The sequence below is a fragment of the Ostrinia furnacalis genome, unplaced genomic scaffold (genome assembly GCF_004193835.3).
Source record: "Ostrinia furnacalis isolate ACB-3 unplaced genomic scaffold, ASM419383v2 OfSCF2698, whole genome shotgun sequence".
Lineage (NCBI taxonomy): Eukaryota > Metazoa > Arthropoda > Insecta > Lepidoptera > Crambidae > Ostrinia > Ostrinia furnacalis.
Window position 1 is genome coordinate 97285 of NW_021132937.1, and position 25960 is coordinate 123244.

General features: G+C 38.1%; 1 protein-coding gene across 1 annotated transcript; it reads left to right on the forward strand.

The window, feature by feature from the left end:
- Nucleotides 1-364: 364 nt before the first annotated feature.
- LOC114356158 (lachesin-like) lies at nucleotides 365-24978 on the forward strand. Its single transcript, XM_028309274.1, has 4 exons — nucleotides 365-553; nucleotides 21111-21321; nucleotides 22053-22152; nucleotides 24813-24978. The coding sequence occupies exons 1-4, from the start codon at nucleotides 365-367 to the stop codon at nucleotides 24976-24978; spliced, it is 666 nt and encodes a 221-aa protein (XP_028165075.1).
- The last annotated feature ends 982 nt before the right edge of the window (nucleotides 24979-25960 follow it).

The window sequence follows — 25960 nt, forward strand, 5'->3', positions numbered from 1 at the left end:
GTGTTTTCACACAAAACACGTCACTGTACTAGGTCCGGAGTAAAGTGGAAAGAAGAAGACCTCTCAGAAAAAGAAGAAGTCACCGTACCTCTCCGCTCCACTCCACTTTCATTTCAGCCAAATGACTTCCACAGCTGGACAAAAGCTTCCCCCATGGATTTCTGCAACGACCGGTCCTGCACTGCCTGCATCCAGGCACCTCCCGTGACCCTTACCAGATCGTCAGTCCCTCACTAGGTGGAGCGCCAATCCCCCACTAAATGGAAGTGCCGCTCATCTCCGCACATCTCACCTCCACCGGCTTTGCCCTACTGGTTATATAAATAATAGCGGGCGTGTTTTCATAGAAACTTTTTCCACAGGGATGTCGGCCGGTGGCGGCGAACTGACCAGCGAGGCCACGGAGACCACCGTGGAGTCGGTGGTCAACGCCACGGAGTCGGCGGAGATGGGCCAGCCGTACTTTGACAACAGTACAAAGAGGGACTACACGGCTGCGGTCGGCCAGCCTGCGTACATGCACTGCCGCGTGAAGAACTTGGCTGATCGAGCGGTAAGTAAACGATAATAATCATTAAAATAAATATTCTTAACTAAACTTAAAATTCTTTTTTGCACACAGACACGTTATTTTTGCACATACATTACACACAGTAATTTTTGCACGTCTGCGAGCAGACTGAACACATGGTCCTACTATAATATTGTCTGTTATTACTGTGTTTTTGGAAAATAAGTATTTGAACTTTGAACTTGAAAATATAAAAGAAAAAATATAATACATAGCTCTATTTATTTATTCAAAAACAAAAGTGTGTCGCTGAAAACATCTTGCACCTTGCATTCTCCAGCCAGTCCCGAACTAAGTAAAGGTTTTACTGAGTACGAGACAATTTACGCATCAAGTATACTTTTTTGTAACTGTAAAGGAGCTGTCTTGAAGTAGGTAGAAAAAGAAGCTCTGGTAAGAAGATTGTCGTATTTCTAAATGTCACGCCAAGCGTGGACGTTCGGTTCCAATTAAAGTCCAAGCAATTATAAGGTTAAATCTCGAAATAAAGTAACAAACCTTTATTTTACGTCATCTCTAATAGCGAGATGGAATATTTGTGTTTAGTTCCCTGGGGTATTACAAACGTCTATGGCATTGACATAAGCCGCGCTTTGATATATCGCGCAGTATTATAAAGAACGCTACAAACTCGCATCAGCAGCGCAACGTCCGTGTAGCGTGAACGGACCGTGAGAACGCACTTTTATTGTTGTTCCTTTTTGCTGAAACATATACCCCTAGTGTGTTAGTATTTGGAACGAAATACACAAAACAATCTACTTTTGCTATTAGAACGGAATGGTACTGGATGTATTTTCAATCTTTTTGAAAGTCTTTTAAATTGTTCTTCGTTTATGCTGTTTCTCCAATCAAGTCTTTACATTAAAAACCATAATACACTTGATAGATACCTATTCTAAGTTCTAGAAGTAACTGAGTCAAAAAGTAAAAAAAAGTGAAATAAACAAACATTGTTTATCTGAATATGCGGCTAAATGAGAGACCACTTGGAAATTTTCATAACATTTCCAAGGAATGATTTATGATTTCCTAACTAGAGTAAATTGTTTTCACCGCGCAGCACGTTCATAATAACGTAATGGTACGGATACCATAATATACCCTCGAAGGGTTTCTCCATACCGCATAAATGTATGAGCTATTCAAATACCTTTGCAGCGGACACGTGTATAAAGTTAAAGCCTACACGTACACGTGTAACTTCTCTAAATCACTTAGGTACTTGATGTTTAAAAGTGAGAGGAAATAACACACATTTAAAGTCGAAAATTTATTTTGCCCCAAAGCCTAATAAACTTCAAGGGTGAGTTTCTAATTCCCATTTTAACTTTCGAATTTGGAGTGCCAATAAAATTAATTACCGCCTAAACGCGATCAAAGCATCGATTGGGTGAAAATTTATAACTTCATCGTTACATTATCGATGATGCCTGCGTGTCCGACAGTTTGTAGAGAGCGCTTTTACGCTACCAGGTCAGATAACGACCATTAATTTTGATGAAAAATTATTCTTCAGCGCGATAGCAGGTTGTATCATTATTTTATAAGGCGACGAGCAGGAGCAAGTAAGCCGGAGCTTTGTGATGGTTCTGGTACACTTGCGCGAAGGACCTGGACACTTAATAGAATCCACAAGAGCGAAAAGCTATTTGCGCGCACGGACACTTTCGCGAAGTGGCCTTTGCGTTTTGTTGACACTTTCGCATTTATGTTATTAGTAGTGGTAATTTATTAAGTATCTGTAGGGTACGTACATTGCATGTTCATTTTATTAAACTAGGATAACGGTGTTGACTGTCCAATTAGTCTGTATATTAATTGAACTATCTTAAGAAAAAATATGTACCTATTGTTCAGTTGTTTGTTTTCCTAAATAAATTTAAAAAAAAAGAAAAAAAAAAGATACTTAGTGCGAATGGACGTTTGCGCGAAAGACACGAGCATCGTGAAAATCATAACAGTGAACAACATTTTTAACCGACTTCAACAAAAGGAGGAGGTTCTCGATTCTGTTGGTATATTTTTATTTTTGAGTTTTATCGGCCCATATTTAATATGTAAATTCTTAAGGCACTACCTCGGCAACAAAGCTTGACTGTGTGTCTTTCGCGCTTGTATCTTTCGCGCTCATGTGTTTCACGCAAGTGTCTTTCGCGCAAATGTCTTTCGCGCAAGTGTCCTAACCTAATACGTTGTGAGGGAACAAGATGAGGGCCGATTTGTCTAGCCCTTCGACAGTAAACACATGACACTTGAAGGATTGAGCTATCATATTCTCGTCGATCACTCTTGCCTTTCAAAACCGCTATTTCATCAACATCATAAGCCGATTCAGATTTCCAAAGCTTTGCTTCAAGTTTGGGTAAGACAGATTCCGTGAATTGATACATCGACCCAGTTTAACGTAGCGATTTAAATATTTATAGAATAGTAACTACGTACGAGTATGTTGCTAAGTTTCAATACAGCGAAAATATTATGTGAAAATATATAATAGAATAAAAGATTTTCTGTGTAATACGGTTGATTTTAACATCAAATTCATTTCGGTAATCTCAAATTGATATTAAAAGTTGTGGCGGGTGACACCTCCCACGCGAAAGATGAGTTAGTGCTTGTTCACGTAGGCACGCGCGGGCGCGGGCGCGGGCGCGGGCGCGGGCGCGGGCGCGGGTAACGTCGCGAGCTCGTGTTCATATTGACGACCAGGCGTTCGCGCGATTGTGACGTATTGTCAGAGGTCGAATTATGGACGACGATCTTTTATTTTTAACCGAAAATTCATACCTAAAGTGGGAGATGCTAAAAATTAGAATTGGTGTTTTGTAACTGTGTTTTGTAATAAGGTGAGTTTAAAAAAAAGATTTTCTTAGTAAGTAATTTATAATTTTCAATCAAAATCAAATTCAAACAAGGTTCCTCTTTATTATTTAATTTAATTAATATTATCGTTATCAACTAAACAACATTTCTGTTCATATGATGACTTACTTTGCCAAATAGGAGTTCTAGCCTGAATAGCACTAATAAACTCTTCTGTATTGAACGACATGATAAAAACGTGCTATCGTTTCTAGCGACAAGATCAAACTGGTTGAACTTACCTGACGTCGTGAGTGAAACGCGCGCGCCGCCGCTAGTTTGACATGAACACACACAAACATCTTCACGCGTTGAAATTACCGCGAGCGCTCCGCGCGCGCCAGTCGCTAGCTTGCCCGCTAGTTAGACCGCACGTGCGTTTCGTACGTGAACACTTGGAATCACTACATATGTTTGATATTTCGTCACCGCGCCCGCGCCCGCGCCCGCGAGTCAACGTGTGCAAGCCCTAAGTGCTTGTTCACGTAGGCACGCGCGGGCGCGGGCGCGGGCGCGGGCGCGGGTAACGTCGCGAGCTCGTGTTCATATTGACGACCAGGCGTTCGCGCGATTGTGACGTATTGTCAGAGGTCGAATTATGGACGACGATCTTTTATTTTTAACCGAAAATTCATACCTGAAGTGGGAGATGCTAAAAATTAGAATTGGTGTTTTGTAACTATAAGGTGAGTTTAAAAAAAAGATTTTCTTAGTAAGTAATTTATAATTTTCAATCAAAATCAAATTCAAACAAGGTTCCTCTTTATTATTTAATTTAATTAATATTATCGTTATCAACTAAACAACATTTCTGTTCATATGATGACTTACTTTGCCAAATAGGAGTTCTAGCCTGAATAGCACTAATAAACTCTTCTGTATTGAACGACATGATAAAAACGTGCTATCGTTTCTAGCGACAAGATCAAACTGGTTGAACTTACCTGACGTCGTGAGTGAAACGCGCGCGCCGCCGCTAGTTTGACATGAACACACACAAACATCTTCACGCGTTGAAATTACCGCGAGCGCTCCGCGCGCGCCAGTCGCTAGCTTGCCCGCTAGTTAGACCGCACGTGCGTTTCGTACGTGAACACTTGGAATCACTACATATGTTTGATATTTCGTCACCGCGCCCGCGCCCGCGCCCGCGAGTCAACGTGTGCAAGCACTTAGGCTTTGAGCTGGCTGGAATTCTGGATTCATTTTCAAGGTATTTTCCCTTTTTTGTGTAGGTTATACTTTGGCCGTACTTGTTGGCGGCTAGTGATAAAAATATCTAACATAATATTACGGCATCAGCCGCAAGAAAATAGTTTGCGGTTTTGGCTCGGGCCGCGCTTATTCACCGTTTAGTCAGCTATGTGCCACAAGTAAAATAATGGCAGATGGCTCAAAAGAATCGATTGTTTTGAACAGTAATTTCTCCAATAGAGACATTTTAGCCGTCAAGTTGGGTAATAGTTTCACAGTTTGTTAAGATCATGTCAACATAAGCTTAGCTTTATACTAAAAGTGTCGTCTCAAGTCTGTCTTGCAAATCAAGTTAATCTTGAGCCGTAAATCAAAATTCAGCAAAATTCAAGTAGACTGTACCTGCAGTTGACAGCACATTATCATCATCATTATCATTTCAGCCATAGGACGTCCACTGCTGAACATAGGCCTCCCAATGCTTTCCACGTTGATGATTGACAGCACATGCTGTATAAGTATTTTTGTTATAAAATAAGTAACACCTATTAGGTACAGTACAAAAGATGCAACAGTGTTTAGCGCCTATACAAAGTGAACTAACTGAACCCTCTCCCATCACGGCCAAGTCAGCTATCTGATAACTCGCAATACTCGGAAAAGTGCTTTGCATACATTTACGTATTTTAGAGGCCCGAACTACAAAAGGAAAGAAACCATTATAAGATTACTCACGCGACTGAATGTTTCCCTTCCCTTGGAAACCATTTGACATAATGTGTTTTTGCGATAACATCAGCTGCGTAACATAAAGAAACTCTTAAAGTAGCAATACGCTAATTCACTTTAGGCAAAAAGTACAGGAGTATTATGGAAAATATACCTTAATTGACTCGGAACGGTCGAAGCTACAGCCTATTTTTGGTTGTGGATACACTAAGTGGAGGTATGGAACCGTAATCACACTTTGAAGATAATTGAAATCATATTAGACCTCTTTTAAAGCAATTGAACTCGGTACCAATTAAGGTATCCGGTAAATACATAGTATGATCCTATTTGACTTACTAGGTATCGATTACCTATAAATGAAGTTACGTGAAACTTCTAAAATTAATAGATAGACAGACATGTTATCCTTTAAAATGTAAATCATGGTAAGTCTCAGCTTGGAAAATATTTCCAGTAAAATGTTACGTTAAAATTTATTATGACAAAATCTGAGCAGCCGCTTAGAAAAGCTAGTTGAATAGAATCATGTCCTTCAGACGAAGGTACAATGATGTAACTAAGCTTTGTAGCCACCTTATGAAGTTATAAATAAGAGCGAATTTGCAAGAATAAAAACTAAGTCTATTTGAATATTAGGCTATGGAGTATACTATAAAATGTTTCAACGCGCATTAAGAAAAGAAACCACGCCTGAATTAAACGAAGCGTTTCTCACTTTCAAGAAATAAATCCTCAATAGTACGGTCACGTAGCTGAGTGCTGAAAAATAAGTCAAATCCAGGTCGACTATTTATATCTTCAAAGCACTCACTCGACCAAATAGTCTAATATAACTTTGTTCAGAACCCCTGATCCTTAGCCTCTCTCACACTTGACTAGTTTTTATAACTACAAAGAATAACTACAATATCCTTTAGAGTCTAAAAACTAACTTTGCAGTCTAGTGCCGACTCAAGGATAAGACTCAAGTTCTTATGTTAGTACAAGTACTAAGTACATCCGAGCATTTCGACTGAACGACTTCTTCGTGACAATAGTTTGACTTGGCTCGCCTAAGAAGGCTCAGTGAATCTTTTTCTTTCTTTGATCTGGAAAAATCGGTATCCCATAAAGACTACGCCAAAACACAATTGAAGGTTAACATAATAAATTCTGTTAATAACAGGGCTGAACCAAGTGGGTAGACATCTTACATAATAAGTTAAAATAAAAAGTACTACTTATTTGGCATGACTCTTACTTAGCTGTATAAAAGATTATTTTCTGTCTTTCAAATTGCCTAAGGCTTGCTTCATTATTGCTGTGTTATTGTATTGAAAGATAAGTTGTCTGGAAATATTATTGATCAATAATTTTTCATCGATATCGATAGTTGGTTTACACAAAGCTTATTTTATTTCTTACTTAGGTATTTTTATTCACGAAGCATTTTCCTATGAAAACTGTAAGCTCATCTTAATTGTCTATGATTTCTGGCCGTTCTTGGAAACACGTTCCGCTACCGATTAATTTGATGAAATTCAATTGATCTGTAGCACAACGTTTTCATCAAACGTTTACCAAGAAACATCTGAATTGTAATACAAATTGTTTTTTGTACGTCTCAACAAATACTCGTAAATAAAGTCGATTATTTGAGCAAATTAATTACCAAACTACATCCCTTTTACGAGTTTGCTTACTTTCACAGCAATTTAGTAATCAGAAATACATAATTCATTGAAGCAGGCAATTACTTATGTACACACTTCCGAGTACAATGTTAATTAGCGCAGTATATTAACGTTATGTAGCCTATAAACTGCCTCGATGATTTATGGCCAGAAGCAATAATTGTACATAACTTTACATACTCACCTGGAATCGGAAATTAGATACACTTATCTGATACTAACTGCATTTTTGTCTCCGGAGAACAACAAATCGAGATAAAGAATTCAATTATTACCGCGGTCTCATGCGACAACTTAAAATTCTGCGAATGAAATCTTGAAAGTTTCATAACTACAAAATACCTACTAAGGAAAAATATGGAATTGGTATAGTTAATAATCCAATTTATATTAAAAGAATAGGCGTGAAAAACCTTGTCAAAAGTGATATATTACTACATTAACGAATGACCCTAAAGTTAAACAATATTACCAAAAGTAAATTAATTTTCATACCCCAAGCAATTAAAGGTCCTCAAACAAACTTTAATACCCCAATTCACTCATTTAAAAGTTTTTACTACTGCTTTATGCAACTTACAATACAACGCCTTCTAAAGCCAATTTGAAGGGCAATTTAGTTGCTTAAAGTTGAGTTGATTTAGCCTAGCCGCAGACTACAGGCTTTTTGTCAGCCGATAGTTGGATCGGGCTGTTATTATCTGTATGGACGGACATGTATGAAAGTGCGCACATTGGATCGGCCGATTCTTCATATACGAATCGGGCCCAACTATCGACAGACTAGCCTGCGGGGAGTAATAAGCCTAGGCGCAGACTACCGATTTTTAGTTGGCCGATAGTTGGGCCCGATTCTAATTTGTATGCAGAATCGGTCGATACCAAATCGGTGTAATGTGCGCACTTTCATACATCTCCATACCTACTGATTAACAGCCCGACCCAACTATTGTCCAACTAAGGCTGAGTTGCACCATCTTATTTTGACTTTAACAAACGTCAAAAATCTGTCAAACTCCATACAAAAAGCACCGTATTTTGTTAAAATTAGGGTCAAAGTAAGTTGCTGCAACTCAGCCTAAAAGTCGGTGGTCTGCGCCTAGGCTTCTATAGATTTATAAATCTAAATCTGTTATCCAGATAACATATTGGGGTAGGTACTCGTACATACATATAGCGATCACAAATAAATCACTTCCCCATACTAAACGTCTGCCGCATGGCGCCATATGTCAGCGCCTCGGATTTAATTTGGCGTACACCATACATGCGACGCGTGAGCGGCACGACGTCGTGTGGTCTCGGGCTAAAGGAAAATGCTCACCAAACCACACTGAATGTGTAAAGAATTTTCTTTATTTCTTCCGTCGATGCGCCTGATTCGGCGCCCCAATAAAACGACCGATTGCTCAATAACGTTGATCAGTAGTTCAGAGCCTACGCTAGAGGTAGCAGATAGATCTCCGCACAATACAAAAACATGGGCAATGGGCATGAACATATCTTTTTGGGATAATTAACTAATTTAATATGAAAAAATTATCTTCATTTTTATATCCGTTGTCTGGGTTTCAGTACTTACAAACTAAGCTTTGTTTGAGATTATATGACGCAGATAGGAATCAAATTGTTCTTTAATTAATGTAGCGTACAAAATATCGTATGTTAATACCGCCCTAAGCGTCGAAAAGGTGCTTATCTGAATGAGTCTTAATAATAATGCTGTTGTTGCAGTTTCAGTTTTAATAAGAAAAGATACCATTACATTAAAAATAATGATGTCGAACAAAAAATCGACGATAAAGCTCTTAATACGAGTATCCGAAAGAACCTTAAGTGTGTCTTAATGCATCAAAGAAATCCTTCGTTTTCTAACAAAATCTAAACACTCAACTCGATCATTTGTCACCGGAACACACGTTACGACGAACGAACGAGGATTACGAGTGAATTAACTCCATTTACATACTAATCTCGTAAAATTACTCCTGATATTCGGCCCAACAGACGCGTCCCTTGTCACAGCTTTGTAATTCAGGGAGTAGATTTTTGGGGTTCATTTTAGGATTTTGTATGGAAATTAAAAAAAAAAAGACCCCAAATAAAATGGGAATGGGCCAGGCAAAGTAGTAGTATGGAAATTAAAACACATAATTAACTTGCTTAAATGTATCCATATAATATTGGAAAATATTCAGGTCTTTTATTATTAATATTTTTTTAAATATACTTAACGATTTTTAAGCACTATTTACCATACGAATAAAGACATTTATGACGATGACTGATGATAGATTAATGACTACCTCAGTATTAGGGTATGTTCTTAAAAGTGTGTAAAAATACTATAGAAAATTAGGCTGAGTTGCACCACCAAACTTTGACCGTAACTATAACGTTAACCGATGTTTTTTGTATGTAGTTTGACAGATTTTTGACGTTTGTCAAAGTTAAAGTAAGATGGTGCAACCCAGCCTAAGATAAACCGCGGAGTACGATAAAGATATGAAGCCCATATTAGCAAAGTGTTGATATAAACCGAACAACTTTTTGATTATGACCAATATAACCCCATAAACGGCACAAACTAACAAATTACTAAAACAACTACTGCGCGTAATATTTACTCGGGAAGTCCATTAAATATTTCACATTCCCCATTGATGTCCCTCTGTTATTGCCCTATGATTGTGTTTGGGAAGCCCCCAAGTGACCCAAGCGAAAACACAGATCCATTATAACAAACTATGGTTTCCCTTAAAAAAGAGAAGTCACAAGGAAACGAACATATAAATGGAGCTTATAATACTATGCTGGGTACTAATAAAATATATTAAATGCAAAAGTTTGTATGGATGTATGTTTCACGCAAAAAATACTGAACGGATTTTGATGAAACTTGACAGTATTACTATTTTTTGTTTATACATCAGAATAACATATTAACCTTTAACCGACGACGTGATTTTTTTGTCACGTCGTCTGCGACGTGCGGTCTGTGGGACCGCTATACTGTTTACTTAAAAAAATAATCATTTTAAGAATAAACGTATATTGTTTTTATATTTTTTGAGAACATTATAGTGTTAAAAATAAACGTACTTATAATTTGTGAGGAATCAATGTATATTATTTATTTAAATATGGCCAAAACTATTTTGACCCTTAATTTCATTGAAATTACACTAGAGCTCAATAATACCTTTAAAACTTGTAAATTTTAATCAAAGCAAGAAAAACTATGCTCCTTCCTAAATATAGTGAACATAATGAATAAAATAAAAATAAATGATACATACATTACATACACAAAAAAAATTTTGACGTAGGGTAAACATTAGGCACAATCTGGACATATTTTTTACCATATGCCAAGCATTTTCGGTATGCATAGGTAACACCTGTAATATAATCTCGTTTTCAATTTAAGTGGACTAAAATGTACGTCTTTTTTGCAGCTGGTGCAATGACATCAGGCTGATTTGGCATGTCAGAGCCTAGAATACATGTCACTGTTTGCTTTACCACCCATTTCGCGGTATTTTTTTTACAGATACCATCTTTTACATAATATTATGTCCAAATATCAATATACACCACTAAATTTTTATCACCGAAAAAATTTTAACAGGTTATGTAGAAACGTGTGGAATATTGAAAGCAAAAGAAAAAGAAATGGTTTTCATGAAGTTAATTTTTTTATTAAATTTTCGTTAGTCCGTATTTTACGCGTCACAGCTGGGTCACTCCGCTGCTCGCTAGAGTAGTCGTACGCGCTCGCACGTTGCATCGATCTGTCTGTCTCGCTCACGCCTCGACCACGCTTCCAGTGTTATTATTACATACTTAGCTAACTTAGACCATTTTTAATTCTAATAAGTGTTACATTATCGTACTTAAATAGTGCTAGCGACGCGTGTGTCAATAAATTACCAATTTTAGGGGGATATTTTGAGTCACTTTATTTTACTCTTTTTTTTGCACAAATGGGATCAGTATCAATAACTCATTACCCAGAATTTTTTTTTTCGGTGATTAAAATTTAGTGGTGTATAATTAGGAAATGTCTTTTCCTAGGTTGTGGTGGCCCAGGATCCATCATTTTTACGAAAAATGAGTCGTCTAAAACAAAAATGCAAGTTTCAGTATGGTACAAAAATGTCACGTAGTCTGCGACGTGCGGTCCCACAGACCGCTGTTGAACTTTAAATCGAATTATCTTATTAAAACTGCCCTCATCGATGTAACCACTACCTGTAACGGCGTTTGGGCAATTAAACTCGAAGGTACTGAGACGCCCGGGACACGGGAGTAAGTAGAACATTGCAATCCACAAATTTCAAAAACCGGAGCGGTTTGTGAGACCGCACCTCGTCGGTTAAAGGTTAAGCTATAATTTATAATGATCTGTCACAAATTAAATTTCACGCGTGGGCGAAAGCTAGTTTATATCTACTACTGTACAATTAAAAAATACAAAAGTAGACGAATATTTTTTTCATTTTTGAAGTGTGTAAAATAAAGAATATGTGTAATTAATATGGTAGTAGTAAGTAGCTGTGGTAGTAGTAGATAATATCTAATAATCTTAATATTATTAAGCAGACAGACGAAAAAGTGATCGTATAAGATTTTAAACTTTCGCGTTCCATTTCAACCGCGTTGAGACTCGTGTTGATCCCATAAGGTTCGGTTTTTTTCCTTTTCAGGCACAGAAACACAAAAATGAAATATTATACTTAAAATTGATAAAATTATACGTATTTTCAGTGATCAACTTCTACCAATAACTTTCAGGAAAATCAAACAATGAAACAACTTCACGGATTGTCCTTTTCATTTGATATTTTAACAAGATTTTTGTGCTCGTATATCAATGGTTGATTTAATTTCAATGATTGCTCATTCGAATGTGTAATTTTGGCCAATCATTTTTCTACATAATATTTATTCACTTCCGCGATTTCGTGCTTATGAAGTTCAATATACTCTACACGTGTCTTCTTATTTACCAATTTACTGTGTAATTAGAATGAAAGAATATAAAGTTAAAGCCAATTTTGAAAAAACAAAAGCTTTCATCATCATGACAGACTTAACAGGGCTTCCACTGCTGAACATAGGCCAATGATTTTCAGATTGAACGGTCGGTAGCGGCCTGCATCTCAAAACTTTTATAAAGTCATCTGTCTACCTTGTTGAAAAAGTGCCCACAACTTTCAACAACAACTTTTATAACTTATGAGGATCCAAATATGCGTAGTATTAAGTGTACCTGCCTACAAACACGGCAATATTTTATTTTTATTTTTGTTTACGTGTATTTTATGTAGAAAACAAGAAAATTGAGCTTGATAAATCTTTTACAACCGCAGATTAAGTTAGGTTTTATATTCACGTCAACTTTTGCTTATTAAATTGTTCATGTTTTTCGTAAAAACTCGAGTACATAGACAATTGCAAATGTAATGTGCATGATTCAAAGTAGATAAGTAGATAAGTAGTCATGAATAGTCCAAGTAAAGCGTAAAGCGTAAAATAACTGCAAGATGCGACAAAATTGGTGGATTTAGAAGGGTTGCCCAAATCCAATGATAGGTGAGTGGTGATTTATGAATGAGTCCAAAAAGGAGTGGATCGTGAGGCCTGCGGTCGCCGGCCCAGACAGATGGGACTCCGTGGAGAATATATCAATCCCAGTGCCCTAAATTAAGTATGTGTGCATAGACTTAAGGTGTGTCCAAATAGCTATTGTTTTTTAATGGACAAATGGTCCTTTTGGAGTAAATTTTTGGTTAGCAACATAAGAGATCGAAAAAAACCAATACGTTGCTCATATTACATGCGGAGTTTCTTGTTAAGGTAAAGTTATTTTAAAATTGAATTCATTTCTTTATGTTTTACGTCATGGTCCATAAGAACCACAAAGTAATCATTAAGGCCTGTAGTCCAGAAAAGATTGGGAACCACTGCTCTAAGCACTTTCTTACTCGGTATTCCTTTATCTGATTTAGAATGTCAATTATTCATCGCAAGTTCTAATAAAATCAACTGGAGATAGCTTAACTTGATCCAAGATAAAAGGTTAGATCCAACAGAATGATGTTGGAATTTAGTAATTTCAGTAAATAGGTATAACAAGCGACTGTCGCGATCGCTTTTTAAAAAGAGTCTTGAATCTTAAAAGGCATGCATTTATTAAATGGGAGGTAGTCGACCTGGAGGTCAAAGTTCAATTGTTAGATAAGACTAACTGTAGACGAATATTTCATATTTTACACCAATTAGGTGTAATCTACGAGTTTATTTCTTGGATCTTTTACGCTATCTCAAAGGATAAAGTAGACTTTGTTTTACTTTACTTAGAGATATGAAACTATCTTAAGAAAATATATCTGCTTAATCTTTTCTGTTGTTAAATCGTGAAAATGTAACTAAGAGAGAGAGTTATTACTTTCTGAAGTACTCGTATATGTACACAATATGAAACGTAGGTACCTTTAGAAAGAGCATTATGTCATGACTAGCTGTGCCCGCAACTTCGTACGCGTATATCCCGTTTTTGCAACATTTTTCTTTACTGCTCCGCCCCTATTGGCTGTAAGGTTTAAAGCCTAAACCCTTCCTCGAAAAATGGGCTATCTAACACTTTTACAAATCAGACCAGTAGTTCCTGAAATTAGCGCGTTCAAGCAAACAAACTCTTCAGCTTTATAATATTAGAATAGATGATTCGATTGCACGACGATTGATGATTAAATTGAGTTGGTAGGGCAAAAAATTGGTATACTTACATAGGTTAAAGTTATAACTTGTTGTTCCCCTTCTAACTGGTCCTGTATTTTCTAGAAATACCAATTCTAAACCCGACGTCATGGAACAGATGGATTCAAATCTTTCTTTGACGTTTTCGATTTACGACGGACGGGGCAAAGCGTGAAGGCTGTAAATCAAACTTAGTCGACAGCGAGTCTGCGTCCTAGATTGAGGTTTCATTGCAACTCCCAAGTCCCAGTTCCGATATATGAAGTGTGCCCGCAGTTTCTGGACTTAATGCGGGCACTTTGTTCAAATAGCTGGGTTGAGTTGCGGATTTCGTACGCGATTCGATTTATTCAGCTCATCACGGTGCGGTGTTATTCTGGATTTGCTGGCTTATAACTTGCTGACAATCAACAAATAATGTTTTACGTAAGAGCTTTAAATTGAATTTCCACGTCTATGTTAAAGAAAAAATATCTTTCTACAAATCTTTGTCAAAATCGCAGACTCCCGACAGTCTTATAAAAGAAGGAACACGCACTAACTCTACCAGTATGACCAATTTAATGGTGTGTCATAATTAATGAAATGCATATTAGAACATAGCGTTATACTGCCTACCTACATTGAAAAATTTATTCAACGCAACAAAGCTTAATACATAATGATGATAGCACCTTGAACGTTGAACGGCACACCCCACGACCGCCTCGTGAAAAGTTAATTCTCTTTTATGAAGTAAATCATAATACACCTTTTTCAGGGCACGGGCAAAAATGACGTGTTTACGATGCAAGAGCTACACCGTTTACACAGCGGGTTATAAATGTACCTACATAAAACAATTCCAGCCAAACTTGGCCACAACCGTGACAGTAACTTACAGCCACAGTTACCGTAAAAATTGGGCGAACGCGGCAAAGTCTCTATTTGTCCGCCACACGCAACATTGAACACCGTATAAAGGTCAGGGTACATTGTAACCGAAAATGTACGCAACAATTTAAAGTAATTTCGTATCGGCTTTATTTATACGCCCCCGGGCGAGAGTTATTCCACACCTATATGATACACGAGTTTACAAAGTCTAATCTCACGTGTTTCCAAATTGAATTCAGCTTTGCCCGCAAATTGTTTTTCATATGAGCAACCTCCGCGTCTAAGCCCTGGTTTAAATATGGAAGAGCCGTAGATAAACACGAACGAAGGTGTGTAAGCGATTTTAAAATTCCGGAATGGCACCGGCAAGGCAATAGCGCCATAAAATGCAATAAGGATTCCATTAGCCGCCGTCAATACGTCCGACGCGGTGTTCCGTCCGTATATTGGCGATACGGCTTAACAGTTCGTATGTGGGATTTGATTTCCCGTACAAGCCCGGGTAAGTGCAATAGGAAATGTCGCGTGATCGTCGCGCGAGAATAAAGCAGAGAATTGGGTCGAGGCCCGCGGAGCCGATTTTGGAACGAAGCCAGCCGCAGGCGGTGTGATTTTGTTTTATTCTGTAAAAATACTGTATGACAATTTAGCCCCGGTTAACAATGGCGCCTTTCCTTTCATAAACTGTTATTGGGCGCAAAGGGTTACGCCTAAAATCAAACGGTTTTCGACCCTGATCGATGTTACGCGATGCTAAAGCGTCATCAAAGCGCTGTAACGGGAGAAGTAGCCCTTTAATTTCGTCCTTCCTCTCCTTTGAATATATTCGTTATTCCCACTCCATGTTAACAGACCCTTTAAATTATTAAGTAGGCATTGAAAATCATCCCTTTAAACAGACATGAAATAGAGTCTCATTTCACCCTTTTTGGTGCTGTTACTACGATTGCAAAGTTATATTCGAATCACTTAGACCGTGGATTTAAAATCTTTATTGTTCTACGTTGGCGCTTATCCAGTATTCTAAGGCTCGTATCCATTATTTCTGAATTTTATATAGCCCTATTTCGATTATCTATGATCTTTGTTTGAAATATGAAAACTGTCAACAGGCATGCGAGCCAAAATTGTATTTTTAAGGAATTTCAATTTAGCTTTTCGCGACTTTGTAGGAATATATTCGTCGCAGCTTTTGTGCGCGACTCTATCTGCGTGCCGCAGACTATTCCCTGCTTATATGTATAGTATTTAAGATGCTTAAGGGCTGATTTTTCAATCGTCGGATAACTTTTAACTGCAGAATAAGTTTGGCACATTGACAGTTTCAGTATGGAAAATATGTCAAAGTGGCATGTTTATTCTTCAGATAAAATATATCTGACGATTGAAAAATCGGCCCTAAGTAAGATATGATAGTTATAGGTACGATAGTTATCCTAAGTTTCAAATGCAGAACATCAACAAAACCCATTAATACGAGTATTGTCAAAGTAACTAAATAGGAATCTAGTAGGTATAAACTACTTAACGCCAATTTTTAAAGATACGAATGCTGATGAAAAAGCTACGTTCCTCAAGAACCATTTCACACATTTACCCAACTGTAGAAATATTATTTCAAATGTGGCCCAATATTTAATCGTCGCCCAAAGACTGTTCAAATAGACAGAGGCATAAATTAATTAGGAGTTTGTTTACCCAGGATGTTTTGTCCGGATAAAACGCATGATTCCAGCCACAGAGCGGAATGTAAATCTAATTCAGCGTAAGACCACGCCAGAGAATTTCCCTGGAGACAAATTATATCGAGATATGTAGGGTGACCACACTACAATTTGGTGTTGGACAGTTTAGTTTTCATGAACATGACAAAAGACGTGTTGAAGCCCTATTAGAGGTGAGAATAGTGCCTTTTGTCCCACAACTGGACCACAGCCTACCCCGACTGCTTGTAGAAGCATAACATTAATAAACTAAAGATAGTGCGGCCATTAGGCCGCACTATCTTTAGTTTATTAATTTCGTAAAGGTTCAGTGTCTTTCATACAAGTGTTTTAGCAAGAAATTATGATAATTGATAGAAACTGACCACCTAACAAGGGTGGGTACAAAGATAGCTGGCAGCGGCATGATGAAAAAAGAGCATTGCTTTGTAGCGTTCCTAGCGAGAGGCTTACGTCTGCCATCGTCTGATATGATGATGACGATGAATGACGTACTGCTGACCCAAGAAAATCTATTTCAAAATTCAAAACTAGTCCTTGCAGACCTGACATCATGGTACCCCTACTTGCATGAGCTCTATACGAGAGCGTGCTTGACGAAATATAAATCAAGCATTTACACACAACATAGAAAATTAGGGAAAATTGCCAGTCAGCGCGCCGCCCGGAAAGCGATAAGCCCGCCCTGCGTAGTTAAACAACCAAATTGCAGTTAATACTTTGTTAATTGGGATAGTATTGTTTTCTTCGACTGTGGGGTATTTATTATCTCCAAATTTACTGAACTACCTTGGTTATGACCTTGCTATTTCCGCATATCTGTGTTGTTCCACGTCTTTTCTTTTGGGATTGTTTGGTTTTAATTTAATGATATTTGTTTACGTTATTATTATTTCCCATCATTATTATTGACGATTTATATAACTCTATTTGCATTGTATAGTGAAGTTTAAATTTTCCGTTTTGTGCTTATTACGTGGAAATCTAACAGACATCCATCCAACACCATAAACTGGCATTGCGTTGTCGTAAGTAACAATTTCTCATCGTTGCGCAATGACGAAAATAGAATTTCACGAATTTATGGAAAAATACGAGTAAAATAGGCTATCCTTTACCGTATTAAAATGCCCTTATACCGATATTTTAATAAAGGGAGAAATTCGTTTAAATATTTCAAAAGATTATAAAATTTAAAAGCTCCTTCACGTGTAACAGCCTAGTCTCTTGGGTGTATTTAAAGACCAGTGGGACACTCAACTCAGCTGCGACACAGATAAAAAACCAGACGAAATTATGTATTTTTCCTCCGCTCTTCAGTGGATTAGCTTGTCAGAATCTTGCTATATCAATCGCCAATCGCGTCATAATCACGTTACTGTCGCGTCACGTAGCTGGGCACACTTAAATGTGTCCTCTCATATTTCTTGCACGCTCCACTCGGTTCTTTTACGGGAATCTGTCTCACAGAACGTGATGAAAATATCAGGATGACGAAGCCTTATTGGAAAGGGTACCGTATTCAGATATTGAGCAGAAAGGTAATTCAGCTATTTTTAACATTATGCGAAGCGCTTATTATGTATGACAAGATATTAAATAGTATCTAATATGTGACGACACCTGTAGCAAACGCACCACGATTAAAAGGCGATTGGTGGCTTCCTGCTACACCTGGATCAAACCGTAGAAGGCTTGCCGGTAAAAAGGGATCGATGTTCTGTACGAGCAGTACGCAATGACAAAATACTATGCACTCACGTACCTTGAGTAGATCGTTGACAGTTCCACCTCGAGTTTGGGTAACAGCAGTTGGGAATTCCTTCGGTTTCTAGCACATTTGGGCGTGTAGATGATGAGGTAAGTTGAGATCACATGGGAGGGTGACTAGCACACGCGTCGACGGGCCCGTTAGATACGAATAGAAGATGGCGATGTGACCGGTGCGGCCTCCAAAGCGTGACTGCCCTCAAGTTGTCAATAAAAATCCAACTCGAAGGACGGAGCGCATAAGCAGCCTAGTTTGACTGCGTTTTGTCACTACATTGATACTTATGCAGAGACATCGATACCCGCGATTATTATGAAAATTAAACGAAAAGTTACGATGACGGAACATCCCGCCCACCAAAATATCTATGGTATTTTCTGGTTAATAACTAACGCTAAGACTGATAAACGATATATGTATACGATAAACTATTGATAAAACTAAAACTAAGTTTACGAAAAACGATTTGATACGAATACGATACGAGATTGAAATTAAGTTAGGCCTCGATTGGCAGAGGGCATAACTTAACCAATGGACGCTGAATCAAGTCATTGGTTGCAGTTTTAACCATGGCGATTCTAACGATTCCGTCAGCTCCAGCAATGAGCTGCTGTACCCTACCGAGGGTCCAGTGTAACGGCGCTCGATTGTCATCCTTAATGATGACCATCGATCCTACAGCCAATGGTTTTGAATCTTTCGTCCATTTAGCGCGTTGCGTTAAAGAGTTAAGGTATTCGTGTTTCCATCTGGACCAGAAATTCTGATGGAAAGATTGCAACAACTGCCACCGATGAAGCCGATTAATGTTAATGGAAGAAAGATCTTCATCGGGGACCGCTGTTAACGGTTCTAACGTTAAGAAATGACCTGGTGTCAATGCTGACAGATCGCTGAGATCAGCACTTACGGGACACAACGGTCTCGAATTTAAAATGGCTTCGATTTGTACGAAAAGTGTCGTCAGCTCTTCAAAAGTTAAGACTTGATCGCCAACGACCCGATATGAATGACTTTTAGCCGCTTTTATTTGTATTAGATCAGTTAGCGAATGATCTGAGGGTACCAGAGCAGGATGTTTGTGATCATACTCCAGCCCTGAGCGTGAAAGTCTACCGCCCACCCTGAGGCAACCAAAGTCGTCGATAAACGGATTAAGTTTTCGTGGTGTACGAAGACGAGTAAGATTCGGAAGTTGATCGGAATAAGAAGTCCATGAACGGACGACTTCGATAGGTGGCGTTTCGTCCCAATCTACACCGAGAATCCAAAGTTTTTGGATCAAGCATTTAGCTTGGATTGTGATTGGTGAAAGAAAGCCTAGGGGATCAAAAATCCGAGCGAGTTCGCTTAGAATAGAACGTTTTGTGCACGGTTTAATTTCAGGTTTTACTGAGAAAAGAAAAGAATCGGATGAAGGGTCCCATTTAAGGCCGAGAACCTTCAACGGCGAGGGTTCCGCTTGGTCAAGAGACACTGAACCTTGAATGAAATGAATAGATTTTACTAATTGCCAAGTATTTTAACCAGAAATACCACGATATTTGGAACGCGATACAGTACAATTTACAGGTGCTAGGTGGAAACTGTCCCGGGTTTCGGCACCAAAAAGGATGTAGCAAACGCACCACGATTAAAAGGCGATTGGTGGCTTCCTGCTACACCTGGATCAAACCGTAGAAGGCTTGCCGGTAAAAAGGGATCGATGTTCTGTACGAGCAGTACGCAATGACAAAATACTATGCACTCACGTACCTTGAGTAGATCGTTGACAGTTCCACCTCGAGTTTGGGTAACAGCAGTTGGGAATTCCTTCGGTTTCTAGCACATTTGGGCGTGTAGATGATGAGGTAAGTTGAGATCACATGGGAGGGTGACTAGCACACGCGTCGACGGGCCCGTTAGATACGAATAGAAGATGGCGATGTGACCGGTGCGGCCTCCAAAGCGTGACTGCCCTCAAGTTGTCAATAAAAATCCAACTCGAAGGACGGAGCGCATAAGCAGCCTAGTTTGACTGCGTTTTGTCACTACATTGATACTTATGCAGAGACATCGATACCCGCGATTATTATGAAAATTAAACGAAAAGTTACGATGACGGAACAACACCTAAAATACTTTTTTGTGTTATAAACGAGGTACAAACGCGACAGGATTATTAACTTAACACTATACAAGTAAGGACACACTATGGTATTGGAAACACAAAAATTTTCAAAACACAAAATAACAGTCTGTTTTTGTAACTTTACAAAAATACGATGTAATTTTTAGTTTTTAAAAATTTATGAAAATCTTTTAAGTTATTTTTTCCTTTTACAATAATTTGTTGTGAAGTGGATACAACATAAACACCTTTGTAAATTATTTTAATATTACTTACACAGAATAAGCTAGTACCTATTGAATTCTTGGCATTCCAATAATTGAGTTCTCATCAAGGACTAAGTAATCCTATTTACTTGGAATTGGCTAATGAAATAAAGTCGCCTTGACATTCAAAGCTCTTACAAAATTAGCGTTTTTCAAGCGTGAAAAAGCTCGTTTTATGTAAGTTGCGCGTCAGACATACGCGCAAATGCCATAATAGCTTTAGACAATACATAGGTAGAAAGAACTTTAAGTTTAATTAAACGCAAATATTAAAAGAGTTTACACCAGGTTTCATAGCTCGTACGTAAGCAATTATTTATAAGAAATGCAGCCTCCGGCATCATACAGCATCCAGGACACTGTTTCGTTGTCCCAAACGGGACTGTTCACACTTCTCGTTTCCACCACTGCAACTCCTGTGTAGCCAGGATCTAAGTACAGCTTGACCGCCAGAGGAGGTCAAACTGTTTTTAGACAGTGAATTGGAACATGTTATTTTTTATTTATTTAAATAGTCCACTGAAAAAAAATATTGCTAATTTAATAACATTCTTCCACAGGTATCCTGGATCCGCAAACGCGACCTCCACATTCTGACAGTGGGGGTGCACACGTACAGCAGTGACGCGCGGTTCGCGGCGCTCCACACAGATGGCTCTGACGAGTGGACGCTGCGCGTTGCGCCGGCGCAGCCCCGTGACTCTGGCGGCTACGAGTGCCAAGTGTCCACTGAGCCAAAGATAAGCCTGTCTTTTCGGCTGACTGTAGTTGGTAAGTTCTAATTCCATTATTGGTGCCATTTCTGCATGAAAATCAACTTAAGACTCATCGTTATCATCAAGTCTAATCGTAGTATTTTGCCAGAGGAAAATGGTGGCCTATGTTCAGCAGTGGACACTGGACGTCCTTTGGCTGAAATTATGATGACGATGAATGGAGGACTCCTAACGCTTCCTTGACGAGTTGGGAAGGCCTAATTTTACTTCATTTGTCCTATGGGGAAAGTGTCCAAGAATGGAATTGGTTCTGTTCTCTTTTACTCTGTCAGATCCATTTAGACGTAAAGGTTACTTTTAATGAAATCCTTTACGTAATTAATTACAAATCCTAAAGGTTCCCACTACAAACATCAATCTAAATCAATTAACTTCGGCATGCATAAGTAATACGCGATACGTTTCTAACAATCCTGAATATTGAATCGCACATTATGTTATACTGAGAACACAAGCTCGCATAATGAATGAGTATGTATTAGTGGAGGAGGAATCGTAGTTAAATTTTAATTTGAGCGTAAGTAAAACTGACAGTTTTTGCGGTGAAGGTAAATATTCTATTACCTGCAATAGAAAGGTCAGTTCAAAATAATTTAAAAACTTTTTTAATAGAGAGTCGTGCTCCTGTAGTAGATATACCTGATGATGATGATGATGCCGACAAAGACCCCGATCCCAAAGATCCAATATCCCTCTTCACTTTTTAACCTGGTTCCTTACTTTCAGTATCAAAAGCGGAGATCCTGTCAGGACCTGAGCTCTTCGTGCGAGCTGGCTCAGATATCAACCTGACCTGCATAGCCCGACACGCCCCTGACCCTCCTAGGTAAGTCAAAAATACACCATAAATGCAATTTAAGCTGTTCGTTCTTGTTAAATCACCAGAATACAAACCGATCGAGCTAACTGCTCACCTTGCTGGAATGCGACTCTTCCTCCCGCTTACCCGTATGATGATATTGACATTTGGACAGTTTTTCAATCCAATACATCAAAGTCAATTTTATTTATTTGGCTATTGAAATAGGGCTAGACTACTTTAATCAGATAACCCCAATAATCAATAACCCAATAACATTCAACTCGTATTTCACAATTTTGCAGCTGACACAAAATAAATAATTGACGTCAAGACTGTCAGGTACGCAGTTAACTCGACCGGTTTGTAAGTCAATCAATTAGCTTATTTTATATGTCAAATGTATAGGTTTTCAATTATTTATTTTGTGTCAGCTGCAAAATTGTGAAATACGAGTTGAATGTTATTGGGTTATTGATTATTGGGGTTATCTGATTAAAGTAGTCTAGCCCTATTTCAAAGGCCAAATAAATAAAATTGACTTTGATGTATTGGATTGAAAAACTGTCCAAATGTCAATTATTTATTTAAGTTATCAGACGACTGAAAACTTAAGACTAAAGCATCATAATATTTGTCTCTAGGCTGCGAATATTAAAATAGCAAAATATTGCCAGTATTAATAATATTATTTTCATTCCATGAAATTGTAATCGTCATGTCACAACACGTCATAAATAGACGCGTATGTCCCTTCTTAAGCACTTGAGTTCACAATAATTCACGTTTCAATTTGCCAAGTAACTATCACACGAGCATATTGAAATCAATTCAACTGAATGGATACAGAATTGAAATGATATTTCATGCATTTGAAATAATCGAGAAGTACGGAAAACCGCGACTTTACCCTTTTTTCGTTTGACGATAACCTACGACGGTATCTAGTGGTTTAGATACGTGCATTTGTGGGTTTGATTTCCGCTGGTGGCAAATAGAGTGATGAAAATAACTTAAGTAAATAACAAGACGAAAATTATTATTTTTTGCTTTAGCGTCTACCATTTGTATATTTTCGCTACTCTGTATTATCTCATTCGGATTGTATGGATTCATTAATATGTACTTAAGAGCAGTAAGAAAGGTCGTGGGTCAGCTGGGGTCACAATAAATTATCTAGACGAGACGTATCATTAACGTAGACATTCTAGGAATCGGAATTTCTATGTTTAACCTTGGAATATCGACATAGAGTAAATATTATTGGATCAACATTTATTATTATTACAGTATTTATAAAGGAGAAAGTAACTATCTGGCTGCTTGTCACGTTTTGTCGTCTAAACGACTTAATCAATGTTGATGCATTTTGTTAGGAAATAAGTTAAGAATCTTCATCATAAAACAGAAGAGGGTGATTTTAAGAGCCCATTTATAATGCCAATCTGAATCTAAATCCGAAATCCCGAACAGAATTGAAACCACTACGTCGGTCGTGCCGCGCAAATGTCATTCCAAAATGGCGCGTATGTTAGTGCAGACTTTTTCTAATCCAACTACGTCTAGATTCGTTTTACAAAACGGCGCTGTTTCGCAAAACAGCATTTTAAAACCGGCAGAATTTACAGCCCTAGTGCGACAGGAACGCCGTACTCCTTTTATTTACTTTCTCACAAACACTGTGGCACTCACTTGGTCGTACCATTTTAAATTCAGTTTCAAATCGAACTATGGAAAATCTCAGATAGGTACTACAAGTGCTAGGAATCTCAAATTTTTGCATGGGGGTTCCATTTAGCACGGAGGTAATCACTAATACAGAATTTTAAAAATTCAACACCTAAGGGAATAAAACGGGGTTCACGCGTACGTAGTCGCGGGCGGCTAGTCATCTAATAAATTCGTGTATTTTTCAATGTGGTCACAAACATTGCACCCTTTTTCACCTCAGATATTTTGGTTAAAAAATTCCGAACATTTCAGATGGCGGGAAGTTAAAACATTGTTGCATATGTTCCGACGGGCATTTTTCCGAACTTTTTTAATCAATGTCCCTCGACAGCGCTTCCAAAGATTTTTCACCTGTATTTTGGCAGCGTTCACACCAAAAACTAGAAACAGCTTTGACTCGCTATTGGTACTCTCCCAGGATACGTCTCTCACTGAATAATGTACGCAGTTACATTAACGTGTATTTTCAGGGAATAAGGAGGGGTTTTATTACGAATTTTTATTTCTCTTTGCATCTGTGCCCTTACCCTAATGCGATCATAATGTTCTCTAATGTCTTTGAATTTTACAGTATAAGCATATTTAAGCGAATGCTTTATTCATTTGGAATTACTAATGCTCTGCCTTTCAAGTTTACCACCCCTGCTAGGGTTTCAAATATTATTTGTTCTATAAAAATATTATGTAGGTATTCTATTACAAACAACAATGATGATATTATTTGATGACAAAGAGGTTGTTTATATAGCAAGCTGATACGTCTGCATTTACCACGGTCTGTATATTTTCGTAGGACTAGCCGTTATAGGAGTTAAGAATCCGAGAGGTCTCTGTCCACCACTTGGACCTTTGGTTAAAACGTAGATATAAGATGCCAACAATGAATATGAAATAAAGCTCTATAATCGCGGCCACAAAGACTACTGTCCCTTGAATAAGACACTTATTTCCAACAGCTTCATCTACTGGTACCGCGGGCCGCACGTGGTGAACTACGCACAGCGAGGAGGCATTAGCGTGGAGACTGAGCAGCGCACGCGCACAAGCCGTCTGTTGATCGCGCGCGCTTCGCCGAGGGACTCTGGGAACTACACCTGCGCGCCTAGTAGCTCTGGTGAGTAACAAAATTAGAGAGAAAAGAAAATCTACAATATAAGTAGGAGGATAAAAAATGATATTTTATTATCACGTCTGTGTGCGTGTGAAAACTGAATGCACACTTTCAAACACTTGGGACTTTATTACAAAAAAGTTAAACCCGAGACGAACACTGGCTTAAAATGATATTTCCGTACTGAATAGGCACTTACAGAGCAAATAATATTATTATGTACCATCCTAGACTGTATCCCACTTAACATCAGGTGAGATTGTGGTCAAACATCTGCCTTATTATGCATAAAAAAAATTAAAAAATTACAATTTAAACCAGAGTTCAACCAGAGTCTAACTTTTTGTAATATGGAGGTTTATGTGTACTCGATTCGCCAGAAGTTTGCAGATCCTTAGGTACTATTTGCATTATTTGGCTAGCTTCATTTTGACGTAACATGGGAAAATCATTCATGAAACTAGAGCCTACGAGACTTCAGTGTAGTCGGTTGAAATACAGATAAAACAATATATTGGCTGGAGACATTGTTGAAATACATTAAGTTGTAAATAAGACATTTAGAGCACACTAGCTTTTGCCCGCGGCTTCACCTGCGTGAAATTTAGTTTGTCACAGATCGTCATAAATTACTTATAGCCTATATGTTATTCTGGGTTATAAACAGTAATACTGTAAAGTTTCATCAAAATCCGTTTAGTAGTTTTTGCGTGAAAGAGTACAAACATCCATACATCCAGACATCCAGACATCCACACAAACTTTCGCATTTATAATATTAGTAAGATTAGTTGGATTTTGTTACGATATACAACAGAAGTAGTCCACTTAGACCACCCGAACGAATAGCACCTAGAATCGAAATAGCAGATAAAGTGAAGAACTAAAAAAAACACATAAAAATCGCATGCATTCAGGAATAAATGATAAAAAGTATTAATGTCTTATACGAAGGCACTCCATTTCTGAGACCAGCTAGGTACTTGGTTATCG